Here is a 19,858-nt window from a genome sequence, read left to right as displayed (position 1 = left end):
AAAATCAGGACATTTCAGAATGAGCTTCTAGCACATTATAGGGTTAACATTGTTAGTTGCAGAGAACAGTTTACAGTTGGTAAGACCCCTGCTGTGCAGTCTGTGATGCCTGCTTAACACTCACTCTCCTGTCACATAAGGGAGCTTAGTGTGTTTAAAAACAATGGGTAAATTAATTGTCTGCTTCCTTCTTTCCTGCTCCAGAACAGTCTCTTAAGATTGTACATGACTATAGCTTGCATTTAGGCAAAGGTATAAAGGACAAGTCCTCTGTTATTTCTTCATGCCTGCCAGTCTTGCACTTTCATCTTCAGTTGCTCATAGGAGCTTTTCATTTTCAATTTCAAGTTGTCTAATATAATCATTCCCCTTCCACCACTTGGGAGAAGGTCTATAGAGGTCAGCATCGCATTAATCTTCCTTCAATTACCTCCTTCAACAACTTATCATGCCTTAACATATGTCCGATCCAGCCATGTTGTTTTTTCTTGGTGATATTCACGAACAATCTTTTCTCCCCCACCAGCCTGAGAACGTCTTTGTTGCTTTTGTCTTCTTTCCAACTGACCCAATCCAGAGCCATATTTCTAGTTTTTTGATATCAGCTTGTTCATGTTGCAGCCCCCAAACAGCAAGCTAATCCAAATCAGCCTTGATACTTATTTTCTTAAGATCTTTACTTTATCTTATGCTGAGTAATTTTGTCTGTTTGATGAATACATTCTTTGCTATTGCTTTTCCAGGTCTGATTTACTTTTGATGTGGAGATGCCAGCGTTGGACTGGGGCGAGCACAGTAAGAAGTTTTACAACACCAGGTTAAAGTCCAACAGGTTTGTTTCGATGTCACTAGCTTTCGGAGCGCTGCTCCTTCCTCAGGTGCTTCCTCAGGTGCTTCCTGAGGAAGGAGCAGCGCTCCAAAAGCTAGTGACATCGAAACAAACCTGTTGGACTTTAACCTGGTATTGTAAAACTTCTTACTGTGATTTACTTTTGGCAGTAAGCATCTTCTGGCCAGGTTCTCCCCCGGTACTTCACTTGTGATACCTGTTCCAGCTGTTGACCATTTATCTTGACCTCTGCATTTCCACCATTATTTCTTCTGATCTTCATTTTTTTTCTTCCTTTTTTGTTTTAAAAATAAATTTAGAGCACTCAATTATTTTTATTCCAATTAAGGGGCATTTTTTTATTTTTTAATAAATTTAGAGTACCCAATTCATTTTTTTCCAACTAAGGGCCAATTTAGCATGGCCAATCCACCTACCCTGCACATCTTTGGATTGTGGGGGGTGAAACCCATGCAGACATGGGGAGAATGTGCAAACACCACACAGACAGTGACCCAGAATCGAACCTGGGACATTGGCGCCGTGAGGCAACAGGGCTAACCCACTGCGCCACCGTGCTGCCCTATTTCTTCCAATCTTCATAACCTTCATCCTTCTCCATTAATTTTCATTGATATAAATTTATAACTTACTTGCATTCATATAGCATCTTAAAACATTGTACATTGGCCGAAGACAATTCACAGGAGCAAATTTATCAACCAATTTATCAACCACTGAGCCACATAAGGAAATATAAAAGCTTAGTCAAAATCATAGATTTTAAGGAACATCTTAAAAGAGGAGAAAGGGATAGAGAGATTTAGGGATGAAATTCTCCAGGAGGCGAGGCAGCTGAATATATGGTCACCAGTGCTGGGACATAGGAAATTGAAATTGAAAGAATACAGAAATCATAGAATCCTTACAGTGCAGAAGGAGGCCATTCAGCCCATCACGTCTACACCGACCCTCTTAAAGAGAACATTACTTAGGCCCACTCCCCACCCTATCCCCATAACCCCACCTAACCTACATATCTTTGAATACTAAGGGGCAATTTAGCACGGCCAATCAGCTAGCCTGCACATTTTTGAATTGTAGGAGAAAATTGGAGCAACCAGAGGAAACCCACACAGACACACGGAGAAAGTGCAAACTTCACACTGACAGTCACCCGGGGCCAGAATTGAACCCAGGTCTTCCGACACTTTGAGGCAGCAGTGCTAACCACTGTGCCACCATGCTGCCTTTGGAGGATTTTAGGGCTGGAGGACGTTTTAGAGATAGGGAAGTGTGAGGCCAAGGAAGAATTAGAACACAAGGATGATCACTTTAAATTTGAAGCATTGCTGGAGCCAATGGATGTCGAGTACAAGGATGATGGGTGACTGGTACATAGTAGTCTGCAAGCCAAAAACATTCATATCACCTTTAATTTGTGATATAAAATAACAGAAAATGCTGGAAATATTTAGTTTATCTGAAGAATCCGTGGAGAATGTTTCACGAGGTCCATCTTATTCAAGGTTGACTATTTTTCTCTCCCCCGTTGCTATCTGACCTGCTGAATATTTCCAGAATTTTCTCACTTTCTTCAGATTTCCAGCATCTACAGCGTTTTGCTTTTGTAGCTTTAATTTATTCTCTGGAACCTTGGTTAACCTTTAAAACCAGGCTTGAAGCTTAGCTGCTCCTGAAAAGCAGTGTAAATATTTTGCCTCTGGATAGCATTTCTGTCATTAGATAAAAACATAAATGTGCTGCTGGCCAATATAAAGCGGTTGAAGGCATGAAACAGGAGTAAGGCTCCTCATTGATCAACCCGCTGTGCATTTGATCTGTTTCAATATTTGCAACAAATCCGTTCAAAGTTAATGATACATCAGCGGAAATGTCAGTCTTGAAGGCGAGATATTCGATGTGCACTGGAACAGATTCGTGCTTTTTACATATTTCTTTGTTTCCAAAAAAAGTGTTGCTGCTTATGCAACCTGTCGGTTGCTGTTCCACGATTACACAGACAATGTAAACCCTCTCATGGCTGCAGTGCCCTCGCCTCCCCACCCCTGGGACTGGGCTTTAAATAAAATTCCGGACCATTTTTTTATAACACCTGACGTTCAGCACGTTCGGGATCAGGGGAAAGAGGCGGTGCCTCGGCTGCAGGTTCAGCCAATTGACATCAAGAAAGGGGGGCTAGCTGCGGATGGACAGCGTCGCCAACCAATCATAACCCGAGAGAGGTGGGGGCAGCTATTGTTCAGGACGCGCTAGGCCCAATCGGAGAGTGAGGAAGGCCATGCGGATTGGCCAATGGGATGGGTGTATTGGGGCGGGGGCGTGGCTTGCTTGGAATGTTGGTGGAGCCAAGGTTCGGAAATGGAATGTTTGGACACGGTTCCACCTGAGTGTCAGCGGGATGGATACAATCGGCTAGTGAGTCCGTCCCGGAGCCGCTACCGCCCCCAGCCCCAAGGAGGCACCGCTCCTCCCAGCCTGACCCTGCAGCAGCCGGAGCCCCGGCACTTGGTCACCCTCAGCCGGCGCTTCCAGCAACATTTCCATCCCTTTACAAGCTCTCCAGCTCCAGCCACGGACAGCCAGTTGCAGTAAATGGTCCCGGCTGCCCCATGCCAGACTGGGCTGCCGCTGCTCCGCACCTGCCCTTGCTTTGGAACCGGGAGAATGCCTCTTTCGGCAGCGCTGGCATCTGGAAGAAGCGCTTGAGATCCTCACGCTCCCCCAGCACCATCCGTTCCAGGTGCCACCTCCTGCAACCTTCTCCCCTTCTGCATCTTCCTCCCGAGGAGAGCGAATGGTCCCGGACACATGCAGGCCAGGAAGAAATACATCTTGATCGCATTCTGCGCTTGCTGGCTCTTGCTTTTCTACTTCGGGGGAGCGCAGATCCGGCAGCTGAAGTTCCTGGCACGGAGGCAGAGCGAGGAGATGGTGATGGCGAGGAGATGGCCAGCTTGGGACGACGAGGCGACGCTCAAAAGTTTTGTGGAGCACCCTGGAGGAGGAGAGGTGGACGCTGGGCTGCGGGAGTCTCCAAAGATGAAGCGGGAGAACAGGGCGATCGTGTACAAGGACAGCAGGTGTCGGATGGAGACCTGTTTTGACCTGAGTCTGTGCGAGACGCGAGGCTTCCGGGTTTACATCTACCCCCAGTCCAGAGGGGATAAAGTTTCTGAAAGTTACCAAAAAATCCTCGCCTCCATCCAGGGCTCCCGGTATTACACCCCGGACCCACACCAGGCCTGCTTGTTTGTCATGGGCATAGACACCTTAGATCGGGATCAGCTTTCCTTGCAATACATTCACGACGTCGACAGCAAAATCCAGAGTTTTCCCTTGTGGAATAACGGTAGGAACCACCTAATATTTAACCTCTACTCCGGAACTTGGCCTGATTATACAGAGGATTTGGGCTTCGACGTTGGCCAGGCCATGGTGGCCAAAGCAAGTTTTTACATGGAGAGTTACAGACCGCATTTTGATGTCTCCATCCCTTTGTTTTCAAGAGAGCATCCTCAGAAGGGTGGAGAGAAAGGCTGGCTCCTCTACAACAACGTCCCACCAAGGAGAAAGTACCTGTTGGTCTTCAAAGGCAAGAGGTACTTGACAGGAATTGGGTCGGACACCAGAAATGCCTTACACCACATCCACAACGGGAAGGATATTATCTCACTGACCACTTGTAAGCACGGGAAAGACTGGGAGAAGCACAAGGACGGCCGCTGTGACAGAGACAATCAGCAGTATGAGAAGTAAGTGGACAACCTTCATCTTGTCGCCTAAATCGTTTTGATCTGTGTTTTCAAATAAACTCCGAATGAGCTTCCAGGTGGGAGCATTTTTAATATTGGATAGACACTGTCAAGGTCAGGGCCTCTTTAGAGTTGGGATAATTATGCGGCAGTATAATTGGGATGTAAGAGTTTTCTAAGAAATAGTTGGCGGGTGTGCAAAAGTTAATTTATTTGTTTTGGGAAGGTGAGCAGCAGATGATTACTGACATTTTAAAACTAATATTTCAAGTTGGATCCTGATCACATCAAAATATATTAAAATATGGGGATTCCGTGCTGTGGTTAGTTTTAAATTGCCATTTATGCTGTTAATAAACGACAACTTTATGCCCCACTTTGGGGATGTTGTCGAAACTTGCTAATTCTCAGAATGCATTTGTCACCTCGGCTTTCCCCCCTGTTGGAGCTACTTCTCTGAGTGATGGTGGAGCCAGTGGGAGCAGTGGACACAGGCATTCCTGTCAACTCCTGCACAGCCCCATTCTGTGTGCTTTAGACCAGGGTCTAGATGCTGGTGTGATTTTAAAATCGGGGCCAGGCTTCCGTGATATCTGCAAAAGCCAAGAAGGAGATTTAAAATCAGCAGCTAAAACGGGACGGTGAAGGACAATGTCAAACTGATCTCGGAAGAGATGAGCAATAACTGGTAGGGACATCCTAATGGATTAGAGAGAATAATGTTTTTGTGGACACCTGCCAACAAGAAGGTGGTAAGAGTTTTTTGATGGCGACCACTGGGTATGTAGACCCTCAATTTACAGGTGGAGAGACCCTGTGGGGTTTCTACTGTGGGTGGAATTTTATGAGAGAGGTTTAATCTTATGCAAGAACCACCTTGCATGTAGATCGTAGATATGACTGTCAAAAGCAAAAGGATCCAATGCTTCAAAGGCTTTGGCACCCCTTTGCCTAAAGTGATCAGTAGAGTTGATTCCCCTGAAATGAATGGATATTTCAGGCCAAAATGGCCCTATGCTGTGAATTATTAGTTAGCAGTTTTTGCAGCAGTCTTCTCATTCCAAATCTGGTCTTGTGCTTCTAATTAGACTATCTAGTCATTGGCTTAATCCATGGCCTGCCAATGTTGTATAATGTATGTGGAGTCATGGGCGAGATGTGTTTTGTCGATCAGGTTATTGATTTTAAGAATCTTCATGATATCATTTGTCAAGGCAACCAGTATCAACATTCAAGTTATCTTTCCTTCAATAATCTCAGTGTTGTTAAGGCAGGTTTTTATCAATATTTGCTCTTGCTCTCTAATGCATGTGTTGCTCAAGACTATCAAGCACCACTCACTCACAACAGGTCTTCCCTGCTACCCTAACATTAGTGTTACATGATGGGTACCTGAAATGACTTTCAGGTAGCAGATCATTTCAACCTGACAACAATCATGTATCAGACACATGATTAGGTCCATATATTTGACCGGTGTGCAATCTACTCCTGCTTGAGTATATTTAATATATTCATGGGAAAAAGTGTGAGATCAAAATCCATTGGCTGTTCATCAGTCTTGGAAGTAACTGCACTCCTGCTGATGATTAAGGTCTGAACTTTGTAATGATAATAATCTTTATTAGTGGCACAAGTAGGCTTACATTAACACTGCAATGGAGTTACTGTGAAAATTCCCTAGTCACCACACTCCGACGCCTGTTTGCGTACACTGAGCGAGAATTCAGAATGTCCAATTCACCTAACAAGCACGTCTTTTGTGACTTGTGGGAGGAAACCGGAGCACCCGGAAGAAACCTATGCAGACTCCGCACAGACAATGACCCAAGTCAGGAATTGAACCCAGATCCCTGGCACTGTGAAGCAACAGTGCTTCAGACAGCACGGTAGCACAGTGGTTAGCACTGTTGCTTTACAGCTCCTGGGTCCCGGGTTCGATTCCCGGCTTGGGTCACTGTTTGTCTGGAGTCTGCACGTTCTCCCTGTGTCTGCGTGGGTTTCCTCCGGGAGCTCCAGTTTCCTCCCACACGTCCCGGAAGACGTGCTGTTAGGTGAATTGGACGTTCTGAATTCTCCGTCTGTGTATCCGAACAGGCTCCGGAATGTGGCGACTAGAGGCTTTTCACAGTAACTTCATTGCAGTGTTAATGTATGCCTATTTGTGACAATAAAGATTAATATTATTAACTACTGTCCTACCATGCCGCCCAGTTATGAGACTGAGATACTTTAACCACAACTTGCTTCATTTTTGGCAATTTAGCCGCCTGCAATTTGCTCCCCTCCCCTTTAGGTGCTGGCTCACATTGAGTTTTGCTTGCAAGGGCCTATCGACTATCTGTTATCCAACTAAATTGGCCATGTTTTAGCTGTGAGCCAAGGTGGTGAGAGGACATTTGATAATGGCAAGCCCAACAGCTGAGCTCTAATCTGAACAGAAACCCTTGCTGAATTATTTTACTTTCTTTCATTGGCACCACCCTGAGAGACTTGGGGTAATAATGGTAGCACATTTACTACCACTGAGACTGAGATTGTCCGTCTCCTCATTTTGGGAATGAAACACGGTGCCTTCCTGTTTTAGATTCACCAGATTTACATTGGGACTAAAAGGGCTAAATTTTGAGGGACAGTATGCACCTTCATTTGAGTGTAGAAGGTTAAAGGGTGATCTAATTAAGGTGCTTATATTGATTAAAGGAGCTGTGTGGGTGGAAAGAGAGAAAATATGCCCCCTGGTGGGCATGGGATGGTCCAGAACAAAGAGGGGCATAAACCTAAAATTTTGAACTACGCTATTCAGGGCTAATGTCAAGAAGCAGTTCTTCATTGAAATGATGTCTCCTTAAATATTGAATAATAAGAGTCAATTGCAGACTTTTAAGACTCTGATTTGGTAAGGGAAATGCAACAAATGTGAGTAAAGGGAATTGTGATACAGATCAGCTTTGATCGAATTGAATAGCAAAGCAAGCTTGGGGCATTGAATGGCCGATTCCCACTTCTGTGTCTGATACTATGTTGGTGCATTTATCCTCTAAAGTATTGGGGAAGCTGAATCTATTCTGCGGCTGCTGAAACAAGCAGTATTCTATCATACACTGTTGGCATTCATGGTGCATTGATGCACATCACTCAAGGGCACTGTTGATACTGGTCAAATGTTACTCATTAAGGTCAGTTACATTATGGGCTATGTGCCAAGTGCTGGAAATTGGGATTTGTGTAGATTTAGTGTAGTTTTGTTGGTGCAGACTCGATGGGCCGAAGGACGACTGTGCTCTATGACTCTATACTGTGCAATAGTAACCTTGCATTTTGTGGCATGTGGCAGCTGTTTAACCAATCCCAATAATCATGCCATAATAATACCTGCAATTTTTCTTTGATTTCCAAGAATTTCAGAGCTAAACAGTTAGCCCACAGTTTGGATTGTGACTATAATTATTCATTGTTTGTCAGTTACAGGGTCAAGTTTACATATCAGTACCAAAAATATTTCATAAACTTGGTGTGGCTCTCTTGAAATTCCATGAAATTATCTTTTTTTAATGTAAAAATATATATTAAAAAACAACATTTTTTTCCAATAAAGGGGCACTTTAGCATGGCCAATCCACCTACTCTGCACATCTTTGGGTTGTGGGGGTGAAACCCACGCAGACTCTGGGAGAATGTGCAAACTCCACACGGACAGTGACCCAGGTCTGGGATCGAACCTGGGTCCTCTGCGCCGTGAGGCAATAGTGCTAACCACTGTGCCACCATGCCGCCCTGAAATTATCTTAATTAATTTTTAATTGAAGTTTTGCTGTATGTAGATTACACGGGGTAAAATTTATGCAGGTAAATTGTACGTCCATTGTTTAATTTGTACACATAAGATTTTATGCAAAGTAGAGGAACTTTGGTGTGCAGGTATATGGTCCAATAAAGCTAGTAATTTGATATGGCCAGCAATGTAGAATACAAAGCAATAATGTACAACATCATAGTTGGACTGTAGTAAGTGTTAGGCCTATAAATGCTCCAGCTCACTGACTGGAAAAACCCTTAAAGCGTTGGGTCGGAAGTGTGGCATCTGCCCTAGTGATGCGGGGGGAATAAAAGGGAATAGGAACCACCTGAAACAGGGCATTAGACCCTTTGTAAATATACTGAGCGAAGTCTTTTGGGTAGACATTTAAAGGTGTAATCACTGCAAACTGACAGAAATGTTAAATAATGCATTGCATCTATTAGATTTAATTTAGATTTCCAAAGAGCCTTTTATAAGTTATTCCATATTAGACTCGCGGCTAAGGCCAAAGGTAGGTTTTCATTTTGCTAAATGGCAGGAAATGCTGTTTCCACAAGGATTTGTGCTATTACATTTGTTCATCATTTACACTGAAAAATCTTGGATCTGGAATTGAAAGTGTTTCAATGGTTGCAAATAGCGCTGAACATTGTGCAGTCATCTGTAAACATCCCCACTTCTGACCTTATGATGGAAGTGAGGTCATTGATGAAGCAGCTGAAAATGGTTGGCCTGAGGAAACTACCCTGAGATGCTCCTGCAGTGATGTCCTGGAGCTGAGGTGACCTCCAACCATAACAACCATCTTCCTTTGTGCCAGGTGTGCCACCAACCAGCAGAGAGTTTTCTCCCTGATTCCCATTGGCTCCAGTTTTGCAAGGGCTCTTTGATGCCCTACTCTGTCAAATGCTGCCTTGATGTCAAGAGCAGTCATTCTCACCGCACCTCTGGCATTTAGCTCATTTGTCCATGTTTGAACCAAGGCTGTAATGAGGTCAGGAGCTGAGTGACCCTGGCGGAACCCAAACTAAGTGTATGTGAGCAGGTTATTGCTGAGTAAGTGTGCCGCTTGACAGCATTGTTGATGATTCTGTCCATCACTTTGCTGATGGTGGAGAGTAGACCAGAAAGGTGGTAATTGGCTGTGTTGGATTTGATCAGTTTGTTATGTACAGTTTTCTTATGTCTTTCCCGTACCGGCCTCCCCAAACAGGCGCCGGAATGTTGCGACTAGGGGCTTTTCACAGTAACTTCATTGAAGCCTACTTGTGACAATAAGCAATTATTATTATTATTACAGGACACACCTGGGCAATTTTCCACAATGCCGGCTAGATGCCAGTATTAATGCCGGCTAGATGTCAGTGTTGTAGCCTGGCTAGGGTTGCGGCAAATTCTGGAGCACAAGTCTTCAGTACTACTGACGGAATTTTGTCAGGATCTATAGCCTTTGCAGTATCCGCTGCCTTCAGCCATTTCTCACTATCATGTGGAGTGAATTGTATTGGCTGAAGACTGACACCTGTGATGCTGGGGACCCTGGAGAGACCGAGATGGATTATTCTCTTGGCATTTCTGGCTGAAGATGTTGTGAATGCTTCAGCCTGTCTTTTGCACAGATGTGCTGGGCACCTCCATCATTTGAGGATGGTGATATTTGTGGAGCCTTCTCCTCTAGTGAGTTGTTCAATTGCCTACTACCATTCACGGCTCAAATTGGGCAGGATGAGCAGCACGGTAGCACAAGTGGATAGCACTGTGGCATTACAGCGCCAGGGTCCCAGGTTCGATTCCCCTCTGGGTCACTGTCTGTGTGGAGTCTGCACCTTCTCCCCGTGTCTGCGTGGGTTTCCTCTGGGTGCTCCGGTTTCCTCCCACAGTCCAAAGACATGCAGATTAGGTGGATTGGCCATGATAAAATTGCCCTTAGTGACCAAAAAGGTTAGGAGGGGTTATTGGGTTACGGGGATAGGGTGGAAGTGAGGCCTTAAGTGTGTCGGTGCAGACTCGATGGGCCGAATGGCCTCCTGCACTGTATCTTCTATGTTTATGACTGCAAAGTTTCGATCTGATGCATTCGTGTTTAATCATTTAGCTCTGTCTATTACTTGCTGCTTATGCTGTTTGGCACACAAGTAATCCTGTGTTGTAGCTTCACCAGGTTGACACCTCATTTATCAGTATGCCTGATGTTGCTCCTGGCATGCAGTCCTGCACTCTTGATTGACCCAGATTTGATCCCCTGACTTGCTGGGAATGTTAGAATGGGGGATCTGCTGGGCTATGAGGTTGTAGATTGGGATTGAAAACAGTTCTGCTGCTGTCGATGGCCCACAGCGCCTCATGGATGCTTAAACTTGAGCTGCTAGATCTGTTCTAAATTTATCCCATTTAACACAGTGGTAGTGCCACACAACACAATGTTGGGTATCCTCAATGTGAAGAAGGGACTTTGTCTCCACAAGGACTGTGCGGTGGTCACGTCTACCTCTACTATCATGGACAGATGTATCTGCAGCAGGCAGGTAGGTGAGGATGAGGTCAAGTATGCTTTTCCCTCTAGTTGCTTCCCTCACCAGCTGCTGCAGTCCCAGTCTAGCAGCTACGTCCTTTAGGACCCGGCCAACTTGATCTGTGGGGGTACTACTGAGCCACTCTTGCTGGTGGGCGTTGAAATCCCCCACCCAGAGTATATTTTGTGCCCCTTGCCCCACTCCGTGTTTCCTCCAAGTGGTGTTCAACATGAAGCAGTACTGTTCATCAGCTGATGGTGGCCGGTATGTGGCAATCAGCAGGAGGTTTCCTTGCCCATGTTTAACCTGAAGCCATGAGACTTCATTGGGTCCAGAGTCCAGATGTTGAGGACTCCCAGGGCAACTCTCTCCCAACTCCCTCGCCACCACCACTGCTGGGTCTATCCTGCCGGTGAGACAGGACATAACCAGGAATGGCGATGGTGGTGTCTGGGAAATTGTCTGTAAGATTTGATTCTGTGAGTATGACTGTGTCAGGCTGTTGCTTGACTAGTCTGTGAGACAGCTCTCCCAACTTTGATATAAAACCCCAAATGTTAGTAAGGAGAACTTTGCAGGGTCGACACGGCTGGGTTTGCTGTTGGCGTTGCCAGTGCCTGGTTCGATGTCGGGTGGTCCATCCGGTTTCATTCCTTTTTTGTGTTTTCTTAGCTGTTGAATACAACTGAGTGGCTTGCTAGGCCATTTCAGAGGGCATTTAAGAGTCAACTACATTGCTGTGGGTCACATGTAGGCCAGACCAGGTAAAAATGGTAGATTTCCTTCCCTAAAGGACATTAGTGAACCAAATGGGGTTTTACGACAATTGACAATGTTTTCATCGTCATCATTAGATTTTAATTCCAGATGTTTTATTGAGTTTAAATTCTACCACCTGCCATGGTCATTACCCTGGGTCTCCGAATTACGAATCTAGCGACAATATCACTATGCCACCGCCTCCTCACGTGCCATAGGCATTTTGGAAGGATTTGCAGGTTGTTAATTGATTTGCTTGACCACATTATGAATGCACCTTGAATGGTCATGACCTGAAGTGGGACTCTAACCCGAGGCAGGGATGTTACCCACTGCGTCAGATAATCTTCCTACTAAAAGTAGCGATGCACCTAAGGCTAATTTTTAAATAAAGCAAGCAAGGCGTTGGGGTTTATTTCCAGAGGGATAGAATTGAAAAGTAGAGAAGTTCTGCTAAACATATTTAGGATCTGGAGTACAAAGAATATTTCTGCTCTCCAAAGTATAAAAAGTTGTTGACGCATTAATGAGTGAAAAAAGATTTACTAGAATTATACCAGTACTGAGAAGTCCATGAGGACATGGCACAGGTGCTGCACTGTTTCTTTGTTGAGACAAAGTCTCCTGCGGCACATGCTGTCCATCATCTCCTCGAAAGGCCAACGATGCCTATACATTTTGGGCATTCACCAGTGTCCCCCTCTGCATTCCTCCTCGTCCTGATGGGCGGCCAGGTCTTCAGGGTGTGCGGCATGCCCCGCAAATAGAGTGCTGCCTTCGCCAGCATCTGACCACTTGGGCTGCCACCAGCACCGTGAGGGCAGTCTCTGCGGGATCAAAACCGCCATTCATTTTGGTATCTGTAAAGAATTGAACAAGGATAGAGACCGACAATCTGTTAGGGCTTCCACCCGGGATCCACAAATCCCCCAAGCTTCCCCCATCCTTAAGTATACTGCCTTCTCTGAGTGCCACCCACTGAGCCAGTTGTGCTGGAGAACCACACTCTACACATTAACCCCCAGCCACAGGTAGAGCCCTCAGACACCAGACTTCTGCCGGGAACATTAGAGAGACCGTGCTCAGGTGTCCTCCCCTGATCCACACACTCCCCCTTTGGTCATGGGGATATCCCCAGTGCTGAAGCCCAGCTCGAGTGTCTGATTGTTGGCTGCTGCCTCTATGGTGCTGATGCTTCTGGAGTTCACGCAAACTGTTCAGGCTTCAAAGTTTGATTGAAATGCGACGCAATAATCATCGCCTGAGACATGGCACGTGTACCCACGAAAATCCACTTGAGAATATTTTGTTTATGAAACGATCAACAGTAACAAAGATTTAAAAACCAACTATGTAACGTTCCATATATCACACTAACCATTAAATAACAAGGAAATATCACCATTCCATATTGGTAATACAAAGCTAAATCAGCTCATTTTCACACAAAACTCCAAACACGCAGTATCGCCCCTCGCAGGTTCCTCAACAGAAACAGAGGATAAGTATGAGAATGTGTTATCACGTCCAGAACTTTGTTGTAGAAATGATCTGAACATCAATGTGTGACTTGTTCCATGTATCAGTGCCATTCTCCACCCAGGAGTCACAGCTGTGCAGGCCCCTACACAGCCCAATCACACCAGAACCAAATCCTGGCATCCATGTATTCCACTGGCGCTCAAGGTGCAGTTGAACATCCTTGACCTCCAGCGTATTTAACCCGTGGTGATGTGCCAGTTACATGCAGCGCTCACCACACCAGCAACAAAAGCATCAGCAATCTGTGAAAGCATTTCTTCAACGGCATCATTGGGTGACCCATTTGGATCAGTGTCGTGCACCAGGTCCCGCAGGCACTTCAGCCGCCCGACCAAGTCCAACCCCCTTGGGAGGCCCTTGAGTGCCCTTGAGCAGCATGCCTGAAAATGGGAATGGCTAATCACCTCCTCAGTTCCCCTCAGCGGGCATTGCGCCAGCTTCACGACACCTGCGTGATTTCTCGCTGGGTAGCTGGTTAATTCCCAGGAGGCCATTCCATTCGACTTCAGGCTCGCTAATGAGGTGGAAATTGGTGCTAATTGGGGTCAGTGATATGCACACAATATTTGGGTGTGATCTGGAACTCGCCATCGGATTCGCGCTTGGCGTGAATCTTGATGATGGCCTTTCCCGCTATTTAACTGATGCGCCCAGATGCGCACCAGGTGCAAAGCAATGGTTAAATCATGCCCATGTCTTTTCGATGAAAAATTAAGCACAAGTCTGACCTCGGGAGGATGTAAAATATCCCATAATGTTCTGTTCCATGTTCTTGTCTAGCAATGAATCTACAGAACTGCTGGTGACTTAGCCAGAACTAGGATTTATTAATGCACCCGTGGTAAGGTGTTGATCAGATACAGACCAAGTTATTACAGAGTTTCTTTAGTCTCTCCTGGAACTACTTATATCCATAACTGTCCTCATGTGCGCCGTACAACTTTCTGATCAGAGTGCCTTGTCACATGACCTTTGTCTTGAGACTACACGGTGGATTTGTACCGCCACCTGCTGGTTGGAGGTCGCACCACCAACTATATACAATATTGTCTACAGGCATATCACCACACATAACACTATTCAAAGAAGAGCAGGGAGTTCTTCCGGATGTTCTGACAAATTTTTATTCTGCAATCACCTTCAAAAATAACTTTTTTTGTTAATTCTCTCATTACTGTTGTGGGACTTTGTGTATAAATTAGTTGCCACATTTCCTACATTACAATATTGACTATACCTCATGATCATTTAATTGAGACATCCTGAGATTGTAATCAATGCTGTCTAAATGCAAGATGACTTTCTTGTAATATTTGTGTTCAAATATTTTGTATCAACTTAAACAGCCCCATGTCCCAGCTTGGATTCTCTCCAAGCTTTCAAATCTAATCTACTGCATGCACCATTCTTTCAATTATACCATCTGAGATACAACCTTTAGCCATCATGCCCTACAATCTGGAATTCTTTTGCTATGGCACTCTGCCAGGTTGCATTTATCCCCATCTTCCAACATGTTTTCAGAAATGATCTCTTCTTGCTCCTTCATTCACATCCCGAACCTTTCCCCGGTTGCTGCTCCGTGTCCATTGCTCCCACCTTCTTTGAAAAGTACTTCAGGGACACCTTGCTAAGCTATGGGTGCAAAGTACATGTAAGATATTAGTGTTCTAATGCTCATCCAACATCAACATCACTATTTATTCAATGATAGTTAAGCTGATAATTAAATAATTTCACATGTTCCCTTTTTGATTCTGATATGTGGGGGGGGGGGGGGGGGGGGATACTCGGGAAGGTCCTGTGGTTGTTAAGTTAGCTGCATTGTGGACATTTCAGGGACACTTGCTGCGTTTGCGATTTCTAATTTAATGCCCCAAAGGCAGACATTTTTTTACTGCAAAAGCAATCTTGCCCATCTCCCTCCTCATATTCAACATTAATGTAAGAGAGAGTGAGTTAATCTTTTGATCGTGTTGAATGGCGTGTGTGTGTATGTATAAGTGTAATGTGTCAGGCCAATGTACTTCATACATGTACGCTTACTTTTTTTTAATAAACATTTTATTGAGGTACTTATGGTTTTTAACAGAAGAAACAGTGTACGTACAAATATAAACATAGTGCAAAAGCTGTCTTCCTCCCTCACAGGTCCCACCTTTTGTAGCCCCCTATTCTACACTAAACTACACCCCCCCCCCCCCCCTTCTGCTGACGGTTAATTCTCTCTAAAGAGGTCGACAAATGGTTGCCACCTCCGGGTGAACCCTAATATTGACTCTCTCAGGGCAAAGTTGATTTTCTCCAAACAGAGAAAGCTAGCCATGTCCGATAGCCAGGTCTCTGACTTCGGGGACTTTGAGTCCCTCCAAGCTAATAATATCTGTCTCCGGGCTACCAGAGAAGCAAAGGCCAGATCTTCTGACACTCCGAAAATCGCCACCTCTGGACTCATTGCTGCCCTTGTTTTCAATACTCTGGACATGACGTCCACAAACCCCTGCCAGAATCCCCTAAGCTTCGAGCATGCCAGAAACATATGGACATGGTTCGCTAGTCCTCCCTCATACCTTGCGCACCTGTCTTCCACCCTGAAGAACCTGCTCATCCGGGCCACTGTCATGTGAGCCCGGTGAATGACCTTAAACCGTATCAGGCTGAGCCTGGCACATGTTGTGGACGCGTTGACTCTACTCAACGCGTCGCCCAGAGACCATCCTCTAACTCTCCACCTAACTCCTCTTCCCATTTGTGTTTCAGCTCCTCGGTCTGTGTTTCCTCTGACCTTATAAATGCCCGAAACTCTCCCTTACATGTACACTTACTTAACAAACATCTTGCTCCTGTCATCAGCAAAGGGAGTAATGCACACACGGCGATCAAAGAGCCCATTCTGCTGTTTGTCTCACCATTTTAGCAAAAGCTGCCCAAAAGGGTTAAAGTTCACCTGCATATGCTGTGCAAATGAGTGTTAAGACCACATGCCTGCCAATGTTGTCTATTATCCATTTTTATTTACTGATCATATATGAAATTAGCCACATGTGGTTAAATATGTGGTTAATGTATTGGACAACATTGGTACAGACGCAAGCTGCTTACTTAATGACAGAGCACACTAGAAACACTCAGCAGGCCAAGCAGCGTCTGTGGAGAGCATGATATAGAGTTGTTGCTACAGTCCAATTACTTCTCGTCAGAACTATTAATCATATTATTAATCGTGCTCAATGTCCTATAAGGAGATAGTCTCATACTCAATGGGAGACATATGTAGCCTTGTGTGAAGCCAAGTTATCACAGGATCTGCTAAACTTCCTGAGAATGTGAAAACATTAATAAGTGACGCTTAAAATGTTCAAAGAATTGATTGTCCCTTTCCGAGATTATAACAATCATAAAAGGTTGGAGAGGCTGGAAAACAGAGGGTGATCTATTGAAGGGGTTTGATGGGTTAGACGTACAGAAGATGCTTCCACTTGCAGTGAGACAAAACCTACACCAGACAGGAACAATCAAAACTATAGACCGGTGAGCCTCACGTCTGTAGTGGGTAAAGTCTTGGAGGGGATTATAAGAGACAAGATTTATAATCATCTAGATAGGAATAATATGATCAGGGATAGTCAGCATGGCTTTGTGAAGGGTAGGTCATGCCTCACAAACCTCATCGAGTTCTTTGAGAAGGTGACTAAACAGGTAGACGAGGGTAGAACAGTTGATGTGTTGTATATGGATTTCAGTAAAGCGTTTGATAAGGTTCCCCACGGTAGACTATTGCAGAAAATACAGAGGCTGGGGATTGAGGGTGATTTAGAGATGTGGATCAGAAATTGGCTAGCTGAAAGAAGACAGAGGGTGGTGGTTGATGGGAAATGTTCAGAATGGAGTTCAGTTACAAGTGGCGTATCACAAGGATCTGTTCTGGGGCCGTTGCTGTTTGTCATTTTTATCAATGACCTAGAGGAAGGCGCAGAAGGGTGGGTGAGTAAATTTGCAGACGACACTAAAGTCGGTGGTGTTGTCGACAGTGTGGAAGGATGTAGCAGGTTACAGAGGGACATGGATAAGCTGCAGAGCTGGGCTGAGAGGTGGCAAATGGAGTTTAATGTAGAGAAGTGTGAGGTGATTCACTTTGGAAGGAATAACAGGAATGCGGAATATTTGGCTAATGGTAAAGTTCTTGGAAGTGTGGATGAGCAGAGGGATCTAGGTGTCCATGTACATAGATCCCTGAAAGTTGCCACCCAGGTTGATAGGGTTGTGAAGAAGGCCTATGGAGTGTTGGCCTTTATTGGTAGAGGGATTGAGTTCCTGAGTCAGGAGGTCATGTTGCAGCTGTACAAATCTCTGGTACGGCCGCATTTGGAGTATTGCGTACAGTTCTGGTCACCGCATTATAGGAAGGACGTGGAGGCTTTGGAACGGGTGCAGAGGAGATTTACCAGGATGTTGCCTGGTATGGAGGGAAAATCTTATGAGGAAAGGCTGATGGACTTGAGGTTGTTTTCGTTGGAGAGAAGAAGGTTAAGAGGAGACTTAATAGAGGCATACAAAATGATCAGGGGGTTAGATAGGGTGGACAGTGGGAGCCTTCTCCCGCGGATGGAACTGGCTGGCACGAGGGGACATAGCTTTAAACTGAGGGGTAATAGATATAGGACAGAGGTCAGAGGTAGGTTCTTTACGCAAAGCATGGTGAGGCCGTCGAATGCCCTACCTGCAACAGTAGTGAACTCGCCAACATTGAGGGCATTTAAAAGTTTATTGGATAAGCATATGGATGATAATGGCATAGTGTAGTTAGATGGCTTTTGTTTCGGTGCAACATCGTGCGCTGTATCGTTCTATGTTCTATGTAAATTCCCAGCAGTCAACCAAATAGGCTAACTCTGGGTAGGAATAGACACTGCTAATTCCAAGGAACCAAGACCTGTAAAAGAGATTCTCTAGTTGGCAAAGTCAGAATGGACATTGAGGAGAACCATCTTAAAGAAACAGTCCAAACCACTACTAATAAATCTAATAGTGAATTCAGGAAAACCTCTATGCCCAGAGAGCAAAGAAACCTGCTCCGGCCTTGAATAGTTGAGGTGAATAGCACAGATATATTTGAAGGGATATTAGTTATGTACCCGCCTTGGGTAGTTGAGGTGAAAAGCACAGATATATTTGATGGGAAATTAGTGAAGTACATGAGGGACAAAGAAAGAGAATGAAATGTTGATAGGATGAGATGAAGTAAAGTAGAAGGCGGCTTGTCTGCGGAATAAACAACTAGGAAGAATGATGGTATGTTAGTCTTCATTGCAAAGTGGTTGGGAGTGTAAGAGTAATGAAGTCTCTTATTGGGCTTTGGTGAGACCATGCCTGGAATAGTGTGTACAGCTTTGGTTTCCTTACCTAAGGAAGGATATACTTACGTTGAAGGGGATGCAACAAAAATTCATGAGATTGATTCCGGGCTGAGAGGGTTGTCCAATAAAGAGGAATTGAGTAGAGTTGTCCAGTATTCTCTGGAGTTTAGAAGAATGAGAGATGATCTCATTGAAATATGTACAATTCTAAGAGGGCTTGACAGGGTCGTTGCTGAGAAGCGTTTTTTCCTGACTGGAGAGTACAGAGCTAGGGTTCATAGATTAAGGGTTGGCCATTTAAAACTTAGTTGAGAAGAGACCTCTTCACTCAGAAACTGTGAATATTTGGAACTCTCTACCCCCAGAGGATTGTCGATGCTCAGTGAGTTTATTCAAGACAAACTTCGATAGGTTCTTCAGTGCCAAAGGAATCGAGGGATCTGGTGACACTGCAGGAAAATAGAGTTAGTGCAAAGGTCCAACAATGATCAAATAGAATAAAGAGCAGGCCTGAGGGGTGATGTGACCTATTCCTGCTCCTATTTCCCATGTTGTGCCAAATGGTCTGTTTCAGTGCTGTAAATGTTATGTTATTCACTCTCTCCTCATGTTAAAATGAAACCAGCTTTTGTTGAGTGAGGGGTGATGCAGAATCCTGCAGTGCAGCTTGTGTTTAACAGTTTGCCGCATTCTCTAACGCTGCAGTATAACTTGCCCCTTAGATTTGGTTAAGAGCAGGAGGAGTCAGATGGGGAACAGGCCTTATATTGTGAGATGGGGAAGTTCCATGATTGGACCCTTAGCAAGGTTGGATATTAACATTTAATAAATTAACATTTAATAAATCGATATATGACCAGTCCTTATTAGGGATAATGGGGCGGAATCTTCATTCAAGGAGACTATGGCCGGATTCATCATTTTGGAGGCTAAGTGCCAATGCCGGTGTGAGAACTGTGGCGTTTTACAATGGAATAATCGGCGCTGAACCTTCACTGACCCTGAGACCGGTGAGGGGCTAGCTGTCGCTCCGAGTAAAACTCCCGGATCCCATGACATAAACTCCTGGAGAATGGTCGGGTCTGTGGCCGCGCAAGTGCACGGTGCCGACTGCAGCGGTCGTGCTGTAAAAGATGGCGCCGGCCGTGCGCGGACCAGACCTGCCAAACACTGCCCACCTGGCCACCCCCCACCAGTCCCCCTAGCCTTTGCGGAAGCCCCCCCCCCCCGGCCAGCGGCATGGCTCCCGGCCGACTGTGGCGCAGCTGGCCATAGTCCGC

At 45.2% G+C, this 19,858-nt stretch overlaps 1 protein-coding gene across 2 annotated transcripts in view; it reads left to right on the top strand.

Annotated features, from left to right (window-relative positions):
* Window positions 1–3,202: 3,202 nt before the first annotated feature.
* Window positions 3,203–19,858, top strand: part of LOC140415180 (exostosin-1-like) — a 510,761-nt gene continuing 494,105 nt past the window's right edge. The window contains exon 1 of one of the 2 annotated variants that reach the window (XM_072501034.1): window positions 3,203–4,605. In XM_072501034.1, the coding sequence (XP_072357135.1) occupies window positions 3,662–4,605 (944 nt within the window). In that variant the 5' untranslated portion in view covers window positions 3,203–3,661. The remainder of the gene's footprint in view (window positions 4,606–19,858) is intronic. The other variant, XM_072501033.1, reaches the window with a different exon arrangement.

This window comes from Scyliorhinus torazame, chromosome 1, assembly GCF_047496885.1.
Source record: "Scyliorhinus torazame isolate Kashiwa2021f chromosome 1, sScyTor2.1, whole genome shotgun sequence".
NCBI classification, from domain to species: domain Eukaryota; kingdom Metazoa; phylum Chordata; class Chondrichthyes; order Carcharhiniformes; family Scyliorhinidae; genus Scyliorhinus; species Scyliorhinus torazame.
Note: the sequence above shows the minus strand (reverse complement) of the source record. Positions and strands in the feature narration are given on the sequence as shown.